The sequence below is a fragment of the Erigeron canadensis genome, chromosome 6 (assembly GCF_010389155.1).
Source record: "Erigeron canadensis isolate Cc75 chromosome 6, C_canadensis_v1, whole genome shotgun sequence".
NCBI classification, from domain to species: domain Eukaryota; kingdom Viridiplantae; phylum Streptophyta; class Magnoliopsida; order Asterales; family Asteraceae; genus Erigeron; species Erigeron canadensis.
The window spans coordinates 22,002,070-22,028,633 of record NC_057766.1 but is presented as its reverse complement, the minus strand read 5'-3'; the positions used below and the strand labels follow the sequence as shown (position 1 = coordinate 22,028,633).

At 35.1% G+C, this 26,564-nt stretch overlaps 3 protein-coding genes and 1 long non-coding RNA gene across 4 annotated transcripts; 1 reads left to right on the top strand and 3 right to left on the bottom strand.

The window, feature by feature from the left end:
* Positions 1-3,419: 3,419 nt before the first annotated feature.
* Positions 3,420-7,312, bottom strand: LOC122604465. The gene is made up of 3 exons (XM_043777359.1): positions 6,043-7,312; positions 5,144-5,991; positions 3,420-5,030 (listed from the first exon to the last, which is right to left on the bottom strand). The coding sequence occupies exons 1-3, from the start codon at positions 7,310-7,312 to the stop codon at positions 3,420-3,422; spliced, it is 3,729 nt and encodes a 1,242-aa protein (XP_043633294.1).
* Positions 7,313-14,528: 7,216 nt separating this feature from the next.
* Positions 14,529-19,460, top strand: LOC122604996 (IQ domain-containing protein IQM4-like). Its single transcript, XM_043777856.1, has 9 exons — positions 14,529-14,629; positions 15,876-16,390; positions 16,790-16,904; positions 17,021-17,086; positions 17,229-17,317; positions 17,409-17,496; positions 17,846-18,085; positions 18,183-18,284; positions 18,499-19,460. Exons 2-9 carry the CDS (start codon positions 15,909-15,911, stop codon positions 19,201-19,203), a joined length of 1,887 nt encoding a protein of 628 aa, XP_043633791.1. The 5' UTR covers positions 14,529-14,629; positions 15,876-15,908; the 3' UTR covers positions 19,204-19,460.
* Positions 19,461-20,726: 1,266 nt separating this feature from the next.
* On the bottom strand, positions 20,727-22,582 carry LOC122605891 (acyl-CoA C20 Delta5-desaturase-like). Its single transcript, XM_043778848.1, has 5 exons — positions 22,083-22,582; positions 21,759-21,899; positions 21,493-21,648; positions 21,289-21,395; positions 20,727-21,208 (listed from the first exon to the last, which is right to left on the bottom strand). The coding sequence occupies exons 1-5, from the start codon at positions 22,479-22,481 to the stop codon at positions 20,977-20,979; spliced, it is 1,035 nt and encodes a 344-aa protein (XP_043634783.1). The 5' UTR covers positions 22,482-22,582; the 3' UTR covers positions 20,727-20,976.
* Positions 22,583-23,781: 1,199 nt separating this feature from the next.
* LOC122602794 lies at positions 23,782-24,432 on the bottom strand. Its single transcript, XR_006324400.1, has 4 exons — positions 24,374-24,432; positions 24,197-24,263; positions 24,051-24,087; positions 23,782-23,932 (listed from the first exon to the last, which is right to left on the bottom strand). It is a non-coding gene; the product is annotated as an uncharacterized LOC122602794 (long non-coding RNA).
* Positions 24,433-26,564: the final 2,132 nt, after the last annotated feature.

The following is a 26,564-nucleotide window of genomic DNA, read 5'->3' as shown; positions in this document are numbered from 1 at the left end:
AGAAGAGAAAAAAAAAACTCATGCCACATGTCATAAGTGTAACACCCCAACAAGGCGGAATAATGGGATATCACAAGAAAAGCGCAGCACGACATGGAAATTAAGTAGAGACAAATCTAGATGCATTAAAAGGATTGGGAATCCCTACAAGCTAGTCAATTACAATCCGAGACCATACAAAAATGAACAAGGAGCACGACCATCAAACGTTTACAAAAGAGAGTACAAAAGATGGTATATGATCCTAAGCATAACCCATAAGCAGGGACAACGAATCACGGATCCACAGTAAAGTCCAAGTCCAATCCTAGCATGCAAACAATCAATTATCATCCAGCACGTCTTTGATTCACCTGTTCACCTGAAAAGTGTACTAAAACGGGTCAACATAAAGTTGGTGAGTTCGTAGGCTTAAATAATAAAGTCTAGTGTGTCGGGATAACAACCGTTAACGATATACGAGGATTAATAACGTTCAATAACATGGGCTCAACAACCCAATACGTGAGTATAAAGATACCCATAACGTGAGTATAAAGATACCCATAACGTGGGTATAAAGATACCCATAACGTGGGTATAAAGATACCCATAACGTGAGTATAAAGATACCCATAACGTGGATTTAACAATCCATAACGTGAGTTTAACAACCCATAACATGAGTATAAAAATACTCATAACGTGGATTTAACAATCCATAACGTAAGTATATATATGTAATAAACGTTTCAATAACACATATCGCAAGCAAATAATTAAGTAGTTATCATTTCGTTCAATATCATAATCAAACGTATCAACCGACAAGCATTTAACAAATGAGTACACTTTCCACCCCAAATAAAGTAAACGTAGGGGCTACGAAACTCACCTTAGCCTCTAGAAGTCGTTAGAAGGAGATTAAGCAGACGAACGGGGAGCTTAACGATCACAAACCTATTACATCAACATCTTATCATCACATTATATCCTAAACTATGCCACATTCCCAAGGATGGTTTGTAACATGAATTTAGAACATTTGGTTAAAGATATAAAGGTTTTGATTGAACACAAGTTGAAGTTTGACACTAAATCCGGACGTAGAAATCAAAGTGTTACACGCGCCTTGTTATGGATCATTAAGATGTAATAATGAGTTTGGGTTAAGCGACTAAGGTTTAAACACTTTAGAACACTAAATATACATGATTAGCAAATATGTGACACGTAGGAAAAGCATGTGGCACATAGTTGGCTTTTTTTCAGATTTTTGGGCAAATATGTGGCACATGCTTACATGCATGTGGCGCATATTTGACCCTGTTCAGACTTTACACAAAAACTGTGGAAAATCATTACTCAATGTGGCACATATTTAGCTTTTTCAAATCTTTGGAAAAATGTGGCACATGCATACCTGCATGTGCCGTATATTTGACTCTGTTCGAACTTTACACTAAAACTGTGGCACACCATTACTCGATGTGGCACAACTGGGCAGAAAACTAAGAACATGACAGTTGACTTTTAGAAGTCAAAAACGACCAAGAACAATTAACCCTAATTCGAGCTTTCCAATCGACTTGAGACATTCAGAGACATGTTTTGGGGTTTAATAACTTACCTAAACATTAACAAATCCAAACCCACATCCAAAACGAGTCAGAATCATCAAGGTTCTTAAATTTTGGATTTTTGACCTAATTTTTATTAATAAAACCTCATTTCGGTTTAAATGGACTTTAAGTCCGAGTTTTGATCAAGAGTTGTTTATGATAGACCAGATACAAGTTTTCAAACATAACCCATGCCAAGAATTTAACTCGAAACATTAATCAATTGAAATGACCCGTTTTTGACCCATTTAGTCCAATAAAACCCTAATTTGACTATTACTCCAAATTAACTTGATTCTTGACTTAATTAGGATTAGATGCAGTATAAAATGTTGTTATAATTATGAAATAATGAATTTGAGACATATTTAACTTACCAATTCTCCAAACGAAGCTTAAACCCGAAATGGAGCTAAAAATCAATATTTCTTGCACTTGAAGACTTGGTCTTTGAATATGATGATTAAATGATGATGAAGATGATGAATTTATGACTAATCTAGATAGAATAACATTTAATGATGATGATTTACTAGGGAGAGGGAGACATGAAAACCTTGCATTAAGTGTGAGAGAGAGATAGGTGGATGGAAGGATTGAATGAATGGATGAGAGTGTAAGGAGTTGATTGGGTGGGTGGATAGGGTTGGTTCATGGGTGGTTCGTGGGTCATGGTTCGACCCATGGATCACCCGATTACATTACTAGTTATCAAATAAATCGTTTCACGTTATAACCCGATCAATACGTTCACATGATCTCGTTTGGCATAAAAACACGTCATAAATTCATTTTCAAATGAATTAATTATTTAAACTACTAGAGAAATTAGTCATTCAACACATTTAGGTCAACGGTTCAAGAATTAATTAATCACGTTAAATCACGTTTAATAAAAGTCAAACGGGTTTAATTTTACAAATGTTACATCATTCTCCCGTTAAAGGAATTTCGTCCCGAAATTTTAACCTAACTAGATTCGATAAATAAATGTGGATACTTGGCTTTCATAGAATCTTCACGTTCCCAAGTAAATTCGGGTCCGCGTCTAGCTCGCCATCTCACTTTAACGAGAGTATACCGAGTGTTCTTAAGCTTTTTAGTTTGACGGTCTAGAATCTCAATCGGCTCCTCCACAAATCTCAACGTCTTATCGACCCGGATTTCCTCAAGAGGCACATTAAGAGTCGGGTCGGCCAAACACTTCCTAAGATTACAAACATGGAAAACGTTATGAACTCCACTCAAGTTTTGAGGAAGTTCCAATCGATAAGCTACCGGGCCGATTCGTTGAAGGATTTTAAATGGGCCAATATATCTCAGACCCAACTTGCCACGTTTCACAAACCGAACTACGCCTTTCCACAGGGACACTTTCAACAAAACATAATCACCGACTTCAAATTCGAGTGGTCGTCACCTAACATTTGCATACTTCATTTGTCTTTCACGGGCCACTCTCAATTTCTCTTTAATTTGCGAGATCACTTTCGTCGTTTCAATAACAATCTCGAGCCCAATGAGTTGGCTTTCACCAACCTCCGCCCAAGCTACCAGTGACCTACAATCTCTCCCATACAATGCCCTAAATGGCGCCATACCAATGCTAGCATGATAGCTATTATTATAGGAGAATTCAACTAACGGTAAATGTGCATCCCAATTGCCACCAAAATCGATGGCACAAGCTCGTAACATATCTTCAAGTGTTTGAATCGTCCTCTCAGTTTGACCATCGGTTTGAGGGTGGAACGCCGTACTCATTTTGAGTTGAGTACCCAATGATTCTTGGAACGCCTTCCAAAACTTAGAAGTATATCAGGCATCCCGATCGGATATGATGGAAATCGGCACTCCATGTTTAGATACCACCTCTTTGATGTACAAACGTGCCATGGTGTCAAACTTATCACCTTCCCGAATGGCTAAGAAGTGAGCCGACTTAGTCAATCGGTCAACTATCACCCAAATAGTGTCCCGACCACGACTCGTTCTAGGTAACTTCGTGATGAAGTCCATGGCGATTTCTTCCCATTTCCACTTCGGTGTTGCCAGTTGAACTAGCAAACCGGGCGGCTTATTGTGGTCGGCTTTCACTTGTAAGCAAGTGAGGCATTCATTAACATATCTAGCAATGTCTTTCTTCATTCCCGGCCACCAATACAAGTCTCTTAAGCCAAAATACATTTTGTCAGAACCCGGATGAACCGAGTAGGCCGACTTATGAGCTTCATTCATCAATTTTAACCGCCACCCGCCAAGAATGGGTATCCACAACCGTTCAACAAAGTATAACCCATCATCATCTTTTCTATCAAATTGTTCTTCTAAGTCGTGCAATGCTTCGTTGATGAAGTTTTCCGGCCTAGTTGCCACCCTTTGTGCTTCAATGATGGAGTCACGAACACTCCTTATCACGGTGAGGCTCATGGCTCTAACTCGTTTTGGCTTTATCCGTTCTTTCCGACTCAAGGCATCGGCTACGACATTTGCCTTACCCGGGTGATACCGAATAACACAATCATAATCACTAAAAAGTTCAAGCCATCTTCTTTGCTTCATATTCAATTCACTTTGATCAAAAATGTGTTGAAGGCTTTTGTAATCGGTATATATCACACTTTTAGTGCCATACAAGTAATGCCTCCAACATTTCAAAGCAAATACAACCGCTCCCAACTCCAAGTCATGTGTCGGGTAATTCTTCTCATGCACCTTCAATTGCCTAGATGCATAAGCAATTACTTTACCCCGTTGCATTAAGACACAACCCAATCCTTGCCCAGATGCATCGCAATAAACAACAAAATCATCGGCTCCATCGGGCAAGCTTAAAATGGGCGCATCACACAACTTGTCCTTCAACAATTGGAATGCTTGTTCTTGTTTTTCGCCCCAATCAAATCTTCTTTCACGTTGAGTCAATAAGGTTAAGGGTTGAGCAATCTTAGAAAAATTTTCAATGAATCGTCTATAATAACCCGCTAACCCAAGAAATTGGCGAATCTCGGTTGGCATCTCGGGTCGTCTCCAATTTCTCACCGCTTCAACTTTACTTGGGTCCACATGGATTCCTTCTTTGCTCACCACATGACCAAGAAAGTGGACCTCTTCGAGCCAAAATTCACATTTGGAGAACCTGGCATACAATTTTTCTTTCCGGAGTAGTTCCAAGACTAGCTTCAAATGCTCAGCGTGATCTTCTTTAGATTTGGAATAAATGAAGATATCATCAATGAAGACAATGACAAATTGATCCAAGTAGGACTTACACACCCGGTTCATCAAATCCATGAACACCGCCGGTGCATTTGTCGACCCAAAGGGCATAACCGTGAATTCAAAGTGCCAATAACGGGTACGAAAGGCCGTCTTGGGAATATCATCTTCATGGACACGTAGTTGGTGGTAACCCGACCGCAAATCAATCTTAGAAAAGAATCGAGCACCTAGGAGTCGGTCAAATAAATTATCAATCCTTGGGAGAGGATAACGATTCTTCACCGTGAGTTTGTTTAGTTCACGATAATCGATGCACATACGGAAAAACCGTCTTTCTTTTTGACAAATAAGACCGGTGCACCCCACGGTGAATGGCTAGGGCAGATAAAACCCTTTTCTTGAAGTTCTTTGAGTTGGGCGGCCAACTCTTGCATTTCGGTGAGGGCTAAGCGGTAAGGGGCTTTGGCTACGGGAGAAGCATTTGGAATGAGATCAATACGGAAATCAAGTTCACGAGATGGAGGCAAACCCGGTAGGTCATCCGGGAATACATCCAAGAATCTATTTACCACGGGTACGGCCTTCAACTCAACTTTTGTGACGTTAACATTATAGATCTTTCCTTCCCATGGTTCGGTTGTCTCGCCTTGAACTACTAACTCTTCCCCATCTTCTAATGGAATTCTCACTACCCGGCTACCACAATCTATAACCGCATTCATCGCCGACATCCAATCCATCCCCACAATTACATCAAAACTACCAACGTCGAAGGGAACCAAGTCTATCAAGAATGGGTGGTCACACAATTCTAAAGTACAATTACGAAAAACTTGATCAATTTTAGTTAACCCGCCATTCACCATTTCAAGTTCAAAATAATAAGACAATGGACTAAGGCTAGCATCAATCAACGGTATAAAATCATTGGAGACAAGACTAAAATCGGCACCCGAGTCAAATAATACGGTGGCATATTGATTGTTGAGAAGGAAAGTACCTGCCACGACGTTTGGATCAACACGAGCCTCGGCCGCATTCACGGCAAAAGCTAATCCACGGGGAGCGAGTTGTTGTTGTTGTTGAGCTTGATGTTGTTGGGCTTGATTTCCCCGGTTTTGATTTGGACCGGCAATTTGGAGTTGATTAGGATGCACGGTCACTTGAACTTGTTGGCCAATGAGATTTGGACACCGGTTACGGTAGTGGTCTTAGCTACCACATTCATAACATGCACCCGGAGCCATTGGGGGACGTCTCACATTAAGAGGGGCAACATTCAAAGGAGCATTTCGGCGGTTATTTGGACAAAACTTTGAAGTATGACCTGGTTGGTTGCATTGGAAACACACATCACATCTTAAGATGGTTCGGTGGTGACGATTACACCTAGGGCATAAAGGATTAACCCCGGCATAACCACCTTGTGGAGGACCCACCGCTGGCACAACCGCCGCGAAAACCTTTCCACCACGACCATAGCGCTTATTGTCACGCCTATCATCTTTCTTGGTGTCGCTTGACTCGGCCACCTCTTTCCTTTTGTTGTCATTCTTGCTCAATTTACCACCCCTAATAAGCTCCAAGGTCACACTAGCGGTGCGGGTGGTTGCCTCTTTGTATGTCGAAGGCATGGTGGGGTGAGAAACAAGCATCCTCACTTCATGAGGCAACCCCGCAACATACTTTTCAATCTTCACACTTGGGGGACTCACATAGTGGGGAATGAGCCTAGAGAGTTGGCCAAATCGGCGAGTGTAACCCTCATAGTCTCCTCCCTTCATGGCAAGTTTAGAGAATTCCACTTGCAAGTTTCTCATTTCATGTGCCGGACAATATTTAGCGATCATCAAGTCTTTGAACTCTCCCCAAAGTAGATTGTTAGCCCCTTCAATCCCCAATTCAACAACCTCCTCGTTCCACCATTCAAGAGCACCACTCTTCAACATACCGGTGGCATAAGTAATTCGTTGGTGGTAAGCACAACCACTTCGGACAATGATTGCTTCAATCGCCTCCAACCACTCTAGACAACCCGTAGCACCACTATCCCCGTGAAACTCCGGAGCCCCACATTGCTTAAAGTCTTTAAACAAACACCCTTGTTGGTAAACATCGTGACCCCTTGGTCTCACAAAGCCTTCACATTCATTATTCTCCCCATCCCCATCTTCATTCTCGTCTTCGCCTTCATTTTCATTTTCATTCTCATTCTCATTTTCATTGTGAACCGCTTCATTTTCCAGTTCTCCTTGGGGGCCTCCAGCTTCCATGGCCGTTTGGATTCGGGCCACTAAATCCGGCATGAGATCATTTAGGGCTTGAGTGATAACCTCGGTTGATATCCGAGGGTTTGCACCACCCCTGCCACCTCGGCCACCACGACCTCCTCTACCAACACGTCCTCCCCTACCACCACGTCCACCTACATTTGCCTCTTGTTCATCTTGACATCGGGGATTTCTCACGACTCTCTTCGGTCTAACCATAGTCCTGAGCACACGTGTTAGATTAGCAAGTTAGTTCTCACCATTCCCACACGAGTTAACCAAAGTATAGTATCACGAAACAAGTATTTCATATCTAGGGTTTCCCTAAACCGTCTAGCATGCATATCTCTACGGGGGTTTTATCATGGCAATAATCTAAGGCTTTATCGATCATACCATCTACAATCAACCATGCAATCACGAATCATTCAACATAAAATAAAATGGGTCAAGTCATGACAAGGCGGGTGAAGCATAGTCCAAATCTTAACTTCAACATTCAATACATTAAAAGTGTTTGTATACAGGGTGTACCAGCGGCTAACCCTCCACACCGTTAATATATTAAATGGATGTCAAGACTCAGTTCCGTTATGCTCTCTAAGTATTGTTCGGGTATGTATACAGGGTGTACCGATGGCTAACCCTCCACCTACCCAATACACATTAAGCATACTGGGTTTCCTACTATACTTCATCCACAATGCACAATCCACGAGACCATTAACTTTATATGACATAGGATAACCATAAATTTGTTGATCAGGCGCCTCTAGGGTTATCGAATGTCATACTCCGTTAATACCCTCATTTCACTTTGCTAGGGTTAAACAATGATCTATAAGATTATACGTTAACGTTCGTTCGATAAGTCACGGTGTATCCCGACACTAACACATACGTCCATCAAGTCATCACATAGCAATCAAGTCATAAGAATCCTACAAACTCCGTTTAAACAAGTTTATATGCATCATACAATTCACGGTGCACACAAAATTTTCTATCATGCATGCTAGTTATGAAATAAGGGTGCAATGGCTATAGGCTAGGTCAATCCACCTAATTCTCTACAACCATGGCTCTGATACCATTCTGTAACACCCCAACAAGGCGGAATAATGAGATATCACAAGAAAAGCGCAGCACGACATGGAAATTAAGTAAAGACAAATCTAGATGCATTAAAAGGATTGGGAATCCCTACAAGCTAGTCAATTACAATCCGAGACCATACAAAAATGCACAAGGAGCACGACCATCAAACGTTTACAAAAGAACGTACAAAAGATGGTATATGATCCTAAGCATAACCCATAAGCAGGGACAATGAATCACGGATCCACAGTAAAATCCAAGTCCAATCCTAGCATGCAAACAATCAATTATCATCTAACACGTCTTTGATTCACCTGTTCACCTGAAAAGTGTACTAAAACGGGTCAACATAAAGTTGGTGAGTTCGTAGGTTTAAATAATAAAGTCTAGTGTGTCGGCATAACAACCGTTAACGATATACGAGGATTAATAACGTTCAATAACGTGGGCTCAAATCTTTACACAAAAATTGTGGAACATCATTACTCAATGTGGCACATATTTAGCCTTTTCAAATCTTTGGAAAAATATGGCACATGCATACCTGCATGTACCGCATATTTGACTATGTTCGAACTTTACACTAAAACTGTGGCACATCATTACTCGATGTGGCACAACTGGGCAGAAAACTAAGAACATGACAGTTGACTTTTAGAAGTCAAAGACGACCAAGAACAATTAACCCTAATTCGAGCTTTCCAATCGACTTGAGACATTCAGAGACATGTTTGGGGTTTAATAACTTACCTAAACATAACAAATCCAAACCCACATCCAAAACGAGTCAGAATCATCAAGGTTCTTAAATTTTGGATTTTTGACCTAATTTTTATTAATAAAACCTCATTTCGGTTTAAATGGACTTTAAGTCCGAGTTTTGATCAAGAGTTGTTTATGATAGACCAGATACAAGTTTTCAAAATAACCCATGCCAAGAATTTAACTCGAAACATTAATCAATTGAAATGACCCGTTTTTGACCCATTTAGTCCAATAAAACCCTAATTTGACTATTACTCCGAATTAACTTGATTCTTGACTTAATTAGGATTAGATGCAGTATAAAATGTTGTTATAATTATGAAATAATGAATTTGAGACATATTTAACTTACCAATTCTCCAAACGAAGCTTAAACCCGAAATGGAGCTAAAAATCAATATTTCTTGCACTTGAAGACTTGGTCTTTGAATATGATGATTAAATGATGATGAAGATGATGAATTTATGACTAATCTAGATAGAATAACATTTAATGATGATGATTACTAGGGAGAGGGAGACATGAAAACCTTGCATTAAGTGTGAGAGAGAGATAGGTGGATGGAAGGATTGAATGAATGGATGAGAGTGTAAGGAGTTGATTGGGTGGGTGGATAGGGTTGGTTCATGGGTGGTTCGTGGGTCATGGTTCGACCCATGGATCACCCGATTACATTACTAGTTATCAAATAAATCGTTTCACGTTATAACCCGATCAATACGTTCACATGATCTCGTTTGGCATAAAAACACGTCATAAATTCATTTTCAAATGAATTAATTATTTAAACTACTAGAGAAATTAGTCATTCAACACATTTAGGTCAACGGTTCAAGAATTAATTAATCACGTTAAATCACGTTTAATAAAAGTCAAACGGGTCTAATTTTACAAATGTTACATAAGACTCCCACCCAACCAAGTTACTCCGTTTCCATCATTTTGCTAGGCTTCTTGAGGTGTGACATGACGTCACATGACGCAAGACCCCCTCCCTCAAGAAGCCTCCCCCATACCACTTAGCTTGAGGATACCAATTGAACAACGTATATCAAAACCAAAGACTTAATTGTCTCCAGATAACCTCACCGGAGTTTCCTTCCCATTTATCTATCTATATGTAGACCAATGAATATATATAATACCTATTACCTATATAATCGTTATGAATTCGTCATAAGTTGAAATAGTTGGCCACTGGTAAACATTATTATCTTATTGGACTCAAAACACATACAAAGATAATTTAAAATATATCTTAGATACCCCGTGATCATTTGACGAAGCTCTAGCCCAATACGTTTAGTCAATAAGTTTACCAAAAATGATTAACCATTATACTTACATAAAATATTTAGGGCCAACAAGTGATTTTCAATCTCCGTATGCGAGATCGAATTTCAAAAATGGGGGCACATATAAAAAAAAGATATATATATATATATTTTACGATAATTATTATAAGTGTATAAAAAAAATATTAATTGCTTATAAGATTTCTAAAACACGAAATGTTCATATCACAAAGGTAGTTAAAATATATCACTGATTTCATTCTTGGTTGAATAATGCTTTTTTTTTAGCCGTCTTTGAAGCAAAATTATTGATCAAATAATAAATCATTCTCAATTACTATCATTACCAATCCATTCAACCTCTCTTGTGACATTGTCGACCGCAAGTATGACTTTAAAAGCTTAAAGTTTTGAAAAACTTCTTTCCGCAGTTGCTATGGTCACCGGAATAATCAACAACACTCTATATGCAATAAATGTATTAGGAAAACAATCCACTTGTTTTATATAGTGTAAAATCTCAATTGCTCCCATATTATTACAAGGTAGTAAATTCCTAAGCAACTTCAACTCCACATATAGTTCATTTGCATCGATTTCAGATTGTCCACCACTTATGAGAGCATCTTCTAGACGACCACAACATGTATTAAGGCTCTTGTGATCAAAAGTGTGCAACTTGTTAGAATTAAACAGGAAGCCAAAAGTGTTTTCATACTCTTTGTATTGTTTGAATCTTCTTTTAAAAGAGTTATAATTTATTTAGCTTGTGGACTTTTTGTAATACTAGTCTCTTTTAAAAAATTACATTTAATACCTATACATTATGAAACTTTATAATAAATATTTAAATTATGTTAATATAAAACTAAGAATTTTTAAAAATTGAGGGCCTGTCTTAGAAAACGAAGGCCCGTTTTAAAGTCGGGGCCCTGTGCGCTAGCCTACATTGCACATGCCAAGATCCTCCACTGAAAATATCCCTATTATGGGAATAACATATACTCATATGATACTAGTTGCACCTTGTAAATTAGTATTAGCACCGTCGTAGTAATGGTAAAACTGTCTATATCTTAACTTTCCCCATATATCGTCAATATATTGGGACCCAAAACCGACATGACTGAGTGCATAGTTACTTTCTAGTTTCTACTACTTACTTTGAAGCTTATATAATATGGATTAACTCGTTTAAGAAGTTTGTGACAAAAGCATCAATGCATCATCTATGATAAGTGTTAGCATCAACATCATTTCCTTCTGTATTAGAGTATAATTATTATTATCAGGAATAAAATTACAAAATCACGTTAATATCATGACTGATAATTTGAATAATGTGACAAAATTATTAGTCAATACTAAAACAAATCGTTATTAGTACTCCATTATTGTGTCAAAATTCCTTCTATAGTTTCAGAACTTAAATTATGTCATAGATTACTATGTAACGATTTATATAATGCCGGCACTTAACATCAAGAAAGCTTGAAAAGAAAGTTTAACGAAATCTATTATAAAAAACACAACACCGCTTAGATCACTAAAACATTTAATGATGAATTTGGTTACAACATGTCTATCGCATTTTATATCCTAGCTAATCAACCCGCATATTATATGAACACTTGAATAGAATTTGATTTTTTTTAATACAACACAATGAATTTTATATTGTATATTTTAAGTAAACGATATTAAAATTATAATTTATATGAAAATCATAACGTATACAGCACTTTAGCTATGTTAACAAAATGTAATGATAATTCAAATTCATATCTCTTAACTCCAAAATAGTTACAATAATTAATTGATCTACGAATTTGTTTCCTATTTTAATTTCGATCCTAATAGAAATTTTTGTTGATTATCTACTAAAACTATTTTAAAAGCATGATATCTTGAAATAATTTACTATATTTTCTTTATTTTGTCCGCTTTTGATTTTTTTAGTTGAGGTCATAAGAATATCAAATTTATCTACCAATATATATATAACAAGGTCCTAAATTTATTCTTAAATTAATATGAACCCTTGGATAGCTACCATCTTTGATTTAGAGTCTTTTAATCAAATTTAATTTTTTCATCTTTTATTAATAACAGTATTAATACTTATACTTTATATAATTTTCCAAAATATACCCTTCTTAATTATTATAATATATCATATAAATAAAATAATTGATATTGATATATATAATATAATACCATTATACATTGGTTAGCCGAACTCCTATACTAGAACTAAATTAAGATTGTGATTGGTATTACAAAATTGTCAAAGTTATATTATTTGTTTTTTTTTCTAGTTAACGATATAGTAACTCAATGAGGAATTTATATTTATTTTATATTTGTTTCGAGTTGTTTAAATATTTATTTAGTTTTTAAGTACTTTGATTACAACCTTTAACACTGTTTACGAATGTAAATCAAGGTTTTATCTACAATAATATTTTATAAAAGGAAAAAAAAAAGATATTGTTTGTTTTTATATAATAACATTATGTTATGGTCATAAAATCGAATATTAGTTTTTTTTTTCATATGGGGCTACAAACATTATATAAAATATTTATCATTAGATTATTTTTTCCAGTTTGGTTTAATAAGTTTTTATCTTTTCATATCACTCGGAAAACTTTTTATACCTAAAGCAAGCGGATTGTGTAAATTTACGTGTAATGAACAGGAAATGGCCTTAAACATATTATTATCGGTTGATAAAACTAAATCTAGATAGCTCTTAAATTAATAACTATGAAGATGTAAAAGTCGATTCTCTATCCTATGCAAATTTTTTAGGCAAGGGAAAAAATCTCATTTCAAGTCTTGCTATTGTAGCTAAGCAAAACTTGAAATGTTATATATATAAATAAAATTTAAACAAATATTTTAATTGGTTAATAATTCGTTAGGAAAATTGTGGTTTAACATATATAAAGATACAAATATATTTACTTGAGTGTGGTCATTCTAGAAACATCGAATCAATGTATAGTTTTGGGATAACATTGCAACAAACGATGACTTATTTATATTGTATATGTTTCGTTTATTTGGATTAACACACGTTGTATTTTTTTTTCTTGGGCTATGTAGCAAATTAGCCTGAGTCATATGACATAATTTTCTCTTAAGACATAACTTTCTCTTACTCCGGTACTTTTCCAAAATATTAGTAACAAACTCAGCTATTTTAATAGGATTTATTTAAAATTAATACCCCTATCATTTTAACATCTCTAATTTATATTTGTCTAAATTGACATTACCTTATTAGATAAACAAATAATAATAAATTCTAATATTCAAAATAATGTCATATCTTATTATTTTTTATTTTGTAAGAACGAAAAACTATCCTACTTTAACTCCTAAAACCTCCTAAATCTCATTCACATATAAAATGTTATAAAAAAATATAGGTAGAATTTTTTTTTTTCAAAATCTCAAAAAAGAAACTACTTATTTAAAAGTTCATGAATTTTAAATATATCATTCTATAAAAATAGTTTAAAGTTAATTATAGATATCACCTGCTGACCCACCATCAATAAATGGATTGTTACTTAGAGAAACTTAAGAATTTAAAGATTTTGGGTTTAAATCTAGGTGTGAGCAAAATGTTCTCCGGGCTAAAGACATGAGTTTTACAACGTACATCCTTAATGCAACTATTTACAACGTACTTCCTTCAACTTTTAAAATAACAACACTACCCTTACTAAACAAATTAATTTTATATTAATAACACGTCTCTACCCCACCGGTGTCCCTGTTGTTGACACCACCACCACCACCAATACTAATAATCACCGCCGTATTACGGAAGTACATTTCTAGTAAATAATAATGTATCAAACAAGTACAGATTTCTTTTTTCTATGATTGATAAACACATGTAGCATATGCAAATTTTAACAATAAGGCCAGTGGAGTTATGGGTACATTCAAAGTGTAAAAAGAAGATATGAACATTTAAAACCAAGATGTTTCCTTTTCTACTCTACCATCTTTCTTCTTCTACTTCTTGTGTCAAGGAAACTTCCTCAATAGTCAGTAGAGCCACTCTGTTATATATCTATCTATCTATATTTATCTCTATTTTCACCTTCATTTTAGCCTACCACATTACACATACATTGCTCTCTCAACCATACAAAAATAAAAAAATATTTCCACGCACACTGCACGTGTTTTTTCACTTTGTGTGTGTGAAGAAAACACCCTCTTTGTCATTTTTTTTTACAGCTGTACTTATCGAGATTCTCATTCCATTTGGTATATTTTGAATCTTTTGTTTGCTCATTGTTTGCCATTCTTATTTTTTGTTGGGAATACACTTTGACTTGATTGAATTTGAAGGTACTATTTTTTTCCTTCAATTTGTATATTCTTTGCTTCATTTATGCATTTTAATAGTGTATGTAGATGTATATGTACGTATGTATGTTTATATATGTATGTATTTATGTCATTCTTGGTCTTAGGTTATAATTTGGCTAAAATCTTGAAATGGGTTTTGGATATTTACATTTTTGCATATGGGTTTTGTTTGTATTGAATCTTTTCTTGATGAGTAGTCTAAAAGTTTGTTACTTTCTTGTAGTATGATGTGTGTGTATATGTAATTCTTGGGCATAGGTTAATTTTTGGCTAAAATCTTAAAATGGGTTTTGTTTGTTATGAATCTTCTCTTGCCGGGTGGTCTCAAGTTGTTGCTTTTTTGTAGTATGATGTCTGTGTGTATGATGTCTGTGCTTTCTTGGGTTAGAATGAATTTTGGCTAAAAACATAAAATGGGTTTTGGAATTTTGGTGTTGTTTCTTTTGTACTTTTTTGTTGCATACCTGTACAATGCCTGACTGGATTGGGTATTGTTGTTGTATTTTTATTGATAGGTGGCCTCATATTTATTATGCTTTATTGTATTGTACTACATATGTTTGTGGGGTTTAGGATGATTTGTGGCCAAAGACTTGAGATTGGGTTTGAATAGACCCAATTGTGTTTCTTGATTGAGAATGTGCTTTTCCATATTTTAATTATAAAAGGTTGTTGTATTGGGGGATGTTTGGTACAATGAAATCTAGTAGTAATGTGAGTGTATAGGCTTTCTGTTAGAAAAAAAAACAAAATTTCTATGCACCTATTCTTTTGATTTAAGAAGAAAATGCTAAAACTTGAAAGTATGTGGAGTTACACACCATCCATGTGGTCACTTGTATGATTCTTTCTTTTTACCAATTTGTTTGTAACTCGTGAATTCCTGTCGAGGGATGGCATGTAATAGTGCTCTTAGGAAGTGTTTAGACTTGCTGTCAAACTGATAATTGCTAAGTCGCGATGTTGGTGACTGTGTTAAAGTAATTATTATGATTATAATTTTATCATTATTTAGGGTGAAAAATAAGTATACTCACATAAGCTGGTAAAAAGTTGCTATCCAAAGCCACTATAATTTTAATGAGCTAACTAATGGATGGACTTAGATTTATAGGTCACCAGATTGACTTTGAAAATTCATATCCAGAAAGTTTAAGTTGTTAGTTTTGACTTTTCATCACTTAGTTTGTCTTCTCCAATGTGTGTTCCTCCTTCCATTTACCAGGTTGAAGAAAAGGTTGCTTATCTGTTATAGCTAATGGGGTTGTCTTTTTCTTGGCCATATGCAAATATGAACGACATAGATGATCACATCGAATCTATAATATCTAAATCATTAAGCTTCAAAGAAAATGATGTGAGAAAGGTGTTGAGATCCTTCAGTTTTGACGACTGCCGTTCGTCTAAGCTTGCAAAGAAGAGGTCATTTAAGTCGAAGATGATGATTCGAGGGTCTATAAGCTTTAATGATAGAGAGCTCAACAGAGTTTCAACCTTCAAAAGTTCGTCGATCGAAGTATATCACACACCTTCAAGAACCCCCGAAATTCCATTACCAGAACCTAAACCTAAGATGATTGAATCTCTAGTCTCTGACCCTGAAACGCTTGGGCCCGAGTCACCATCTGCTAAGCCACTTATGAACCGTGATTTGGCTGCAATTAAGCTGCAGAAAACATATAAAAGTTTTAGAACGAGAAGACAGCTAGCTGACTGTGCAGTCTTAGTTGAGCAAAGATGGTTAGTACTCATTCTTACTTAGTTCGCTGACTCACAAATTACAACATCCTTAAAACTAAAGGTGGGAACTAGGGGACATTGAGTTAGTGTTCTTTTTTTTTCTAGCAGAGTGAGGCGAAACATTCATGTCCAAAAGCTAGATAATCTCAAAATTATCATATTTTTGCTTAAAAAGGGGTCTTACAAGCTTGTATCAATTAAAGTAAAGACTTTTGACTTGTTTAACCCTTTTAAATACTCCTATTTCAACGAAGTCTTAATAACGTGGCTCGTTTGAAATGTTAGATGTAAAACATAACACATATCAACCTTGGTAAATAGGTTGATATTACCACATCTACTTAGATCAAAAGTTTTGATACATTTTTTAAAGAGAATTTCCTATCACATTTTATGTAGGTGGAAGCTGTTAGATTTTGCCCAGTTGAGATGTAGTTCGGTATCATTCTTTGAAGTTGAGAAACCAGAAACTGCTGTTTCACGTTGGTCAAGAGCAAGAACCCGAGCTGCTAAGGTACAATTTTCTTATTTTAATTTTTCTGTGATCAAGAAGTAGATGCAGAGTTACATATCACCACAAACCCAGGTTTTTCCATTTCTTCAAACTCTTATATTTTTCTTCAAACCCAGGTGGGAAAAGGCTTGTTAAAAAACGAAAAGGCTCGCAAACTTGCCTTACAACATTGGCTCGAGGCAGTAAGTCTTCCCTCAATCTACTAAATCGTCTCTGTGTTCTTGTTTTATCTATAACTTCTTATTTTTGCTCTTTGGGTTTCGTTCGTTGTTTATATTGTATCATGATTAGTCCAATAATTTATCCCGTTTTCCCTGGAAACAGATTGATCCTCGACACCGCTATGGTCATAATCTGCAGTTTTATTATGCCAGTTGGCTTCTTTGTGAGAGTAGACAACCTTTTTTCTATTGGTAAGATCAAATGTACTACAACATAAGATAAAAACAACATGCTATAAAAGTACCAAAATGACTAAATTTATACCATATGATATTATTTCAGGCTTGACATTGGGGACGGGAAAGAGGTGAATCTTGAAAGATGCCCACGGACAAAGCTTCTTCAGCAATGCATCAAGTATCTTGGACCCGTAAGTTCTTAAAAAGTTTGTTGTGTGGATATATATTTTAAGTACAAGTTACAAAATGGTAATTTCTGAGATGAAACCCAAGACTCTCGAAAAATCCGTATTAATCTACCCCCACAAATGTGGAAGTGGGACTCGAACCCAGGTGGATCCCCCCAAGGTCAAAGACCTTACCAATGGGCCACCAACCGTTGATTGGCTTAGCCTGGAACTTTGTTGTACCAAACTTTTTGTTTGTTAAAATTCGACCCAATAATCGACTTGTTGATAAGTTTATGAAATGAATGCCAACTCTATAATATGCTTAATGCATACTAATAACATACTCAAGAATATATCTTACAATTTGCAGACAGAACGAGAGGCGTATGAAGTTATTGTGGAGGATGGGAAGTTTATGTACAAACTGAGCAGGACCGTGATTGATACAAGCGGTACATCAGATGATACCAAGTGGATATTTGTGCTTAGCACATCAATGGTTCTGTATGTTGGGACGAAACAGAAAGGAAAATTTCAGCATTCAAGTTTTCTAGCTGGAGGAGCTACAATATCTGCTGGCAGGGTGGTGATTATAGACGGTGTCCTAAAGGTATGTATCATAATATTAACTAAATGAGCTGGCTCGATGAAGTTAGACAAAAAATGTTATCTTTCAGCTTAGTAATATCATTTCTTAAACTTGACAGGCAGTTTGGCCTCATAGCGGACATTATCTCCCGACAAAAGAAAACTTCGATGCTTTCATATCGTTCCTTGAGCAACACAATGTCGATCTCAATACTGTCAAGGTACATTAACTAAGAAATCTGTGAAGTACTTACTTGCACAAAACAATAAACATATTATTATTATTATTAACTACAAGCAGGTAAGAGAATAACTTAATAGAAAATTTAAAACATCAATTTGGTTGTATTTTATTGTTAACCAGTCAATGAGCCAAATGATTTGAAAGTAATTAAAGGCATACTTAATGTACTTATCTATGCTACAATTTAACAGAAAAGCTCAGATGATGAGGACGAAATTCCCTTTGAAGTGGCGGGATTTGGAATGCGAAATAGTGTATCTGAACCTATTATTTTTGGAGGTTCAGTAGAAACTACGAACACCAAAAGCTACCACCGGAAGAACTCCAGAAAGGATCGAAGTAGCCGATTTCTGCATTTGTCATCCGATTTGAAGTCAAAGATTACTGCACTTGAAATTCCACAAAATGAAAAACTTATTTTGGCATTCCAGAAAAAAGCTCAAGAAGCTGAAGCCGAATCTGAACCAGATTGTGAACCAGAATCTGACTCTGATAGCACCACCGATTATGATACAGCAGAAGAGTTTTTCTCCGATTTTGAACTTTTGGTTTCCAAAAGGAATCTGTTTGATTACGGTGAACAAGATGAAGCCGATAATGAATCCGTCCCACAGGAGAAAATCTTGAAGAGGATAAACTCCCATAAAGAAATCAAATCTTTTCAGTTGGCTACGCAACTTAGTTGCAAGTGGACAACTGGAGCTGGGCCCCGTATCGGATGTGTTCGAGATTACCCTGTGGAGCTACAAGCCCTTGCGATGGAGGAAATGTGCTTGTCACCAAGAAGTCCTACGACTATGTCTCCTCGAAAGTTTGGTTGTGCCAACATTTTACTTCAAGAAACAAGTAGTCCATCAAAGAAAACTTATGAAAAAAGTCCTTTGAATCAGTCTTAGAAATCAGATTGGCTTTTTCAGAAAATCAAAGTTGGTTTTGTAGAAAAGGAGTAAAGATGGGAAGTATTCTTTTTGTAATCTTTTTTTTTTAGTCTTGCAAAAAATAGCAATGCCATGAATCTTTGAAATTAGATGGAGTTTTCAAAAAAGCTTTGGAACTCCACTTGTTTTTTTTAGGAACAAGGCAAGCTTGATTGCAGGATACCTTTAAAGTACTTTGTTGGTCTTTATTAAAAAGTACTCGTATTCGCCATGAATCTTGAACTTTAGTACCAATCTTTTGGTTATCACATAAAAAGGTAACCCCAAATGTATGTTCTGCCAGACCATGTCGAATGATAAACTCGATGTAAACAAGTTGAATCTTTCTGTCTCTACAAGTTATCACGTCATACCGGTGATGCCACATTACCAGAAATGAAACATGCGTGCAAATGAGCGTATTTGTATTATAAACCAAAGATTCAAGGAAAAACGTGTATCAGAAAGCGAGTCACACTCTTATGTATATGGAACGTCCCAGGTGGTCTGTTGGAGACCATCTATCTATTACACGCTCGTTCATCTTCTACCATATATAGTCGCTTATTATTAGGATCACGTCTGCCTTATCGGATTGATGCTTAACATCTGATTGTCTTCTGCAACAGATTACATTCGTGATTTGCCCATTATGTATATTCCAGCTCTGTATTCTTTTATTATGGGCTTCATTTGTTGGCTCTAATACTATATTTGAGGCACATCATTACACTAGGAAGCCATCTCAAACGCCCAAGGACCTAAAGCTAAATTTTGCATTAGGCCCCAATGGCCCAATCCATTGTGAATCGTATATAGGTATTATAATTAGTATCAACAGTTTAACACAGTAACACTCGCTAATTATGATTTTCTTTCTAATGCAATTTGATATGATCATGTTATCATTAAAACATATATATGGGCTTTTTCTGATTTAATATATTCAAATGGCCGTTTTGTTGGATAAGTTGATAATCTACATGCAGTCACATCCAAACTAGTAGTATGCGGACCTCAAACCTACCTCCACATGCTAAACTCATTACAATCCCCAATGGATACCCAATGAGTTATCGTGAGTAGAAAAATCTAAAGTGAAGAAAAATCTAAACTCTTTTTTTGTAAAAATATTTATGGTTATTATCAGAAAAAATTTGTAAAAAAAAAAAAGACATCGTATTGTGGTGGGTGAAATTTGGTTGTTGAATGGAAAGTAAAAACTTAAAATGCTAAATATAGATCTTTGTACTTCAACAAAATATATATAATCGAGCTTGAAGCGTATCGATCTGTTATATGTAACTTATATATGATCCTGGGGGCGTATATATATATATATAACAAGAGTTTTTGCTTTTATTGAAAGTTTTGTCACTTTCCAATTCAATTCTATATCTTAACTTTAGGTTAAACACTAGATCTCTATATATATATACCAATACCAATACCAATACCAATCGTCTTGAACTCAATTCAATAGCCATACATGTAATGTGATTACCTCTTTATTCATCACTTAATTCCATACATACCAGAGGATGTACTATAAGACATAATACTAATATATTACACGTACACATGATACTCTAAAAGTATCATCATCATCTTACACACCAATCCGCAAAATACTTATAACTATAGCGGTTACCATAAGACTTGAACTCACAACCTGACCAAAAAGGTCGTCTGATCGACATACCAAATAGTACTACACACAATCACAATCACAAACACAAACACAAACACACGCTAGTTGAAAATCATCGATTGCTTGGGGTTTTCGGCACACAATTTGGTTTGTCTTTTAATTTCAGCCTCAGAGGGCAACTTCACATCTTTTGCCAGTCCAAGCATCTCTAGAAACTTGATCAACTCCCATGTCGCATCGAATTGCCACCATTCCATTCCATGACGTGCCGAGTATGGAAAAGCATGGTGATTGTTATGCCATCCCTCTCCGAAAGTTAGCATTGCCACCCACCTGATTTAATTAATTAAAATCTTAATTAATACTCTAGCTAGTACTTCAATGTTGAACATATAGTTATTAATACAACATACCAGTTATTGGTAGAGGTATCAAGGGTGTTCCATGGCCTTTCACCCCATCTATGACATATAGACGCCGCAAAAAAGGTGAAGTGGTTAACCATCACGGCTCGCATGCCCTGATGATTATTGACAATTAACAGCAAATTAAATTATATATGGAATTCATGTGTGCAAAAATATTAATTAGATAAGCTAGTATTTAGTACTATATACCATTCCCCAAGCTAGCCAAGGAAAGCCTCCAAGCATGTACAATATGGCTCCAAGTAAAGCTATTTGGAAAACATATGTATCATGAAGAAACCTATAGAACCATTGCGCCTTCAACTCTGGAACGTTCGCGTATTCTGCAATCTTTGATTCTCCAAACTGATTCCACATATATGATTAAAGTTTAGACTATCTAGATCAATAAACATATATAAATCAACAATAATCACTATACATATAGTACTCCAATTTTGGATCACGTACTATACCTTAACAGCAAGATACTCGTTGTAATGGAACCAACCGATATGACTGAACCAAAAACCTTCAAGTGGGCTATGGGGATCCCTTTCCGTATCGGTATACTTGTGATGGTACTTGTGTACACTCACCCAAAATATTGGATCTCTCTGCGCCATTTAATTAATTAGTTTTATTAGAAATATAGTACTTCATAAGTAACATATATATGTACGTGTAGGTTTCCAAACTTAAGCTTAGGTGTCAGACAGCCTTAAATTCTCTCGTAACATATATAAGCAAAGAAATATACGAGTACTTCATAAGTAACAAATATATATATATATATATACCTGGCCTGCATGGAGACCGCAATAAGCGAAGAAATACTCTAGCCATTTCGGGAGCTTCAAGCTTCGGTGAGTAAGAACCCTATGGTAACAAAGAGTAATACCCATTCCAGAAAAGAAAGACAAGATGACAGTCACCCAAAAAGCACCCCAAGTGAGCACAAAAGGAGAGCACACAGCCAAGGTATGCTTTACAATGAGCAACAAAAGGTGTGACAAATCAAACATGTCCCATTTTCTGAACCAAAACCCGGCCTCCCTCAACTTCTCCACCTCCGATTTTGTGTCATGATCAGCACTAGTAATTGGTGATTCAGTCATAGCGGCCGTAGCTACAAAGGTTTTTGGTGTTTGTTTGAGTTTGGTACGTGATGATGTTACATTAGTTATTGTGGTTGACATTGCTCTATAGCTAATTATGCAAGAAATAATATTGTGTTTTATGATATGATGATATGTTAAGCCTCTCACTGCATGTATATATAGAGGCAGGGATGATATGCTTGGTTTAATGAGATAGAGCTCAACCAACCTTAGAAGCTAGGAAATACATTTGACATTTTGATATATCATTAATGTTGAAGGCAACATTTTATATTTTCTTAATTACAACTTGGCTTGTACTATTATTGCTATTTTAAAGTTTTATATATACGAGTACATATATATATATATATATATATATATATATATATATACTCCATTATACATTGCTATACTTAATCTAAGTTAACCAACTTCACCTAATTGGGTTGGCCATAGATATTTTCTAAATCCACTACGTGGGTCCCGATGGTGAATTTTTCTCAAGGTCTCAGGTTTGAGTCTTGAGTTTCTCATCTTAAGGTATTTTCCATGAGAAGTGGGTTGAAGGTCCAGCAAATCGATAGTTAAAATTGCTTCTAGCACGTCTGGTCAATTGAAACTAACTTTATAAAAATTAAAAAAAAAGCCTTAATCGAAGTTAATGTTAGGGCATTACAAATTTAAGCATTTATTTTTTATTTTTTAATTATGTTACATAACTTTTCTTTTTAACAACAAATTAGTAGTTAATTAGTAGTTGAAAATTCAAGACACCACAATGACATCCAATTTTGTTACATAATTATTTTACTATTTTTTTACCTATTAAAAGTTGTTAAATATGTGCTTTTGGACAAAATATTGAACAAAGGAAAAGAAAATAAAACTTATTTGGTGTTAATTGAATTAGGGTTGTATTATCATAATCATAGAAGGTTGTGTGTGTAACAAATGAAGGTCAGTCCAACTGGTCAGAGGCGCTCCCGGTTTTGCCTAAGTAAAAGAGTTCGATCCTTAGGGATGACAAAACCTTGGGGTTTTTTCCTCCACTACTAGAAACTTGGGCTTCACCGACGGTCAAATCCGTCGCTAATCCGTCGCTAACGACTATTACCGACAGATTACCGACGGAAAAAATCCGTAGGTAAAAACCTCGTCGGTAATATTTTCCGACAGATTTGGCGACGAATCTCAATTTTTACCTACAGAATTATCTGTCGGTAATCTGACACTATAGGTATTTTTCAAAATGAAATAAATTATTTATTTAACATATTTAGCCACAAATATTCTGTAGGTAATTAAAATTAGAAAAATTAAAAAATAATAATTAAGCTTTAAGTTAAGATTAAGATGATAATGAATATTCATTCATTTTTGCTAATTTTTTGCCAAAATAAGTCATTACAAGCAAATTTCATTACATCGCTAACAAAATATACAATCAAAATCAAGAAAATCTTATTCTTAAAATATAACAAAATTACAAGCCATTTGTACTTTTCTCTTTTTTTCTATCAATTCCCCTAAGATTCATTCTTTGAGATCTGAAACAAGAACAATAAACCCAATGATTATTATAAACCCAAGTTAAATATTACTAAATATAATAAGAAAAGTAGAACTTGAAATTAATAGCTAGTTTCTATTTTTAACAAACATTACCTCCATACAACCCATTCTTCATCTACAAAGATATAATCTTTTGATTCCAACAATATGAAAAACGGAAAAAAAAATTAAAATTTCAAGTGAATATGGCGAGAAAAGTTAGAGTAAGAATATATATCAACAAAGATCTATTGTGTTACCTGTTTTAGTATGAATCGATAAATAAAACACCATATCTTCGGCCATATCTTACCATAACTTTTAAATCTACACTAACAAACGAAGATGAATTTTTAGATCTTAAAAAACAAACAAAAATATTTAGATATAACAAAAAAGAAACTTTTTTAACATCATATTTATAATTTATATTATACTTGGGCAATATAAACTTTGGTAGGCATGTGTTTGAAACTTTGAGATAAAGGGAGGGGGCGGTGGGAGGAAGAGCCAAATAGGATAAATGGATTAGGGTAAACTATTTTGGTTTTTATATGACACATTACATAAACGAGAGCAAGTACTCGCGCGTTGCGGCGGTGAGATGGTGGGGGTGATAGGTCATAGCGTGTGATAGCCAAATGCCTTAGCCGTACGGGCTCCGCCTTCGGAATTAAAAATTCGTCGAAAGTATATCGAATGACATCTCTAATGAAAGAGCATGAAATTTTAAGAACACCCATATAATTTTTATAATTTATCGATGTATGGTTTTTGAGATAAAAGATTTTGAATGAATTGGAGAATAAATGATTTATGGGGGATAGAGAAAACAAATGATTGGTTGAGATTTGAAGAGAGAAAAAGTGTGTTATGTAAATATAGAATTGAAATATGGACATTTTGGGAAAGTAAATGTTGAAACTTAAAATGTAAACAGGGAAGATTTGCTTTATAATATAGTATAGATATACAAGGTGTTGATTTTGGACTTTTGGTCCGTGATAAATTTTTTAAAAAGGCCCAATTTTTTTATCTTTCACCATTGGTCCATTTAACTTATATTTAAATTCTTATATTTAAATGAAATAAAAGTACTACAATCTTATTATAATGAGTCTAGCCGAATTAAAGAATTACACACTAGTTAATTAACCCGGGTTCAACCCGAACATGTTAATTAAAATTTTAAAATTATAAAGTATATTAAATAAAACATATATAGTGTTTACTATTAAAACATTCTAACTTGATATAAATCTAATAATTCAATTAACACAATAATTATATAGTTAATAAATCAACTAACACAATAATAATTTTTAAAATAAAAATGACTATCGCATTAAATAAATAAAAAAAGACATTTTATTTGTAATATTATATAAGAGAGAATTTTTTTTCTTTAAATAAATGATTAATACTTTTACTAAACATGTAAAGGGTAATTTCTATTTTATTTACGAGCATAGTGCCCGCGTGTTGCAGCGACTAGAAGGCGAGGACAATATAAAAAGGAGGCGGTGGTGGAGATCGAGGCGGTGGTGGAGAAGGAGGGCGGCAGCGGATGGTGGAGAAGGAGGGCGGCGGCGGATGGTGATAGAAGGTCGAGGAGAACGTGTAATGATTAGAAAGAAAGTAGGGGTGTAAGGGTAATATGGGAATACTGAAAAAATGCTTAATTTCCAAAAATAAAAAATAAAAACAATATGCTTTATAGAGGAGTATAGATATAGGACATCATAATTAAATTAAAAAAGTTTTAAGGTGAGATATGAATTTGCCACATTAAAAACATTCTAAATATACTTATAGGAAATAATTTTGTTTTATTATATATAGAGATTGCTATATTAGATTTAAATTAGTTACTAAAAAATATGCATCCTTAATTAGGGATGGTACCCGTGGGTAACGGATGCGGATATCCTATTCCAATTACCACCCATGCGGGTTTTTTTTGATCCGCCACTTCGCAAATATCCATAAACGGATTAAATATTTAATCCATGTCCATCATCCGCGGGTATACAAGCTCGCGAATAGATCCACGGTTTTTATTATAAATCTAATAGTAACCATCACAGTAAAAGACATGCATAACAAATAAAGAACAACCATTGCACAATTGTTCACATGCCATTAATAAAAACAAGAAAAAAAAAGAAAAAACAATAAATCTCCAAGAAAAAAGAGTCAGTCGATCACTATATCTTTTTTTTAAAAGAAATGAACTCAATAAAATTACTAAAGTTCCAAATTCCTAGTAGCACTTGAGTTGATCTCTTTAGCCACTAAGATCAACGACATCCAGTCAATAAAAGCATTATTATCAAGTTATGTCAATAAAAGCATTATTATCAAGTTGCTTCAACTATAATAAATATGTTATAGTTAGGTATGACGGGTTTGCTAAACGGATATATCCATGACGGATATGACATATCCATTATCCAGCGGCGATCCGCAAACGGGTACATATTTATATTTGTTATGTATCCACGGTAAATTTTTTTTGAAATTATCCATCCATGACAAATGGATATCCGCAGATTACGGTTTTTTTCTCATCCGTTGCTATCCCTAGCCTTAATGGACCCAAATAAGGGATGTGTTGTTTCAGTCCTA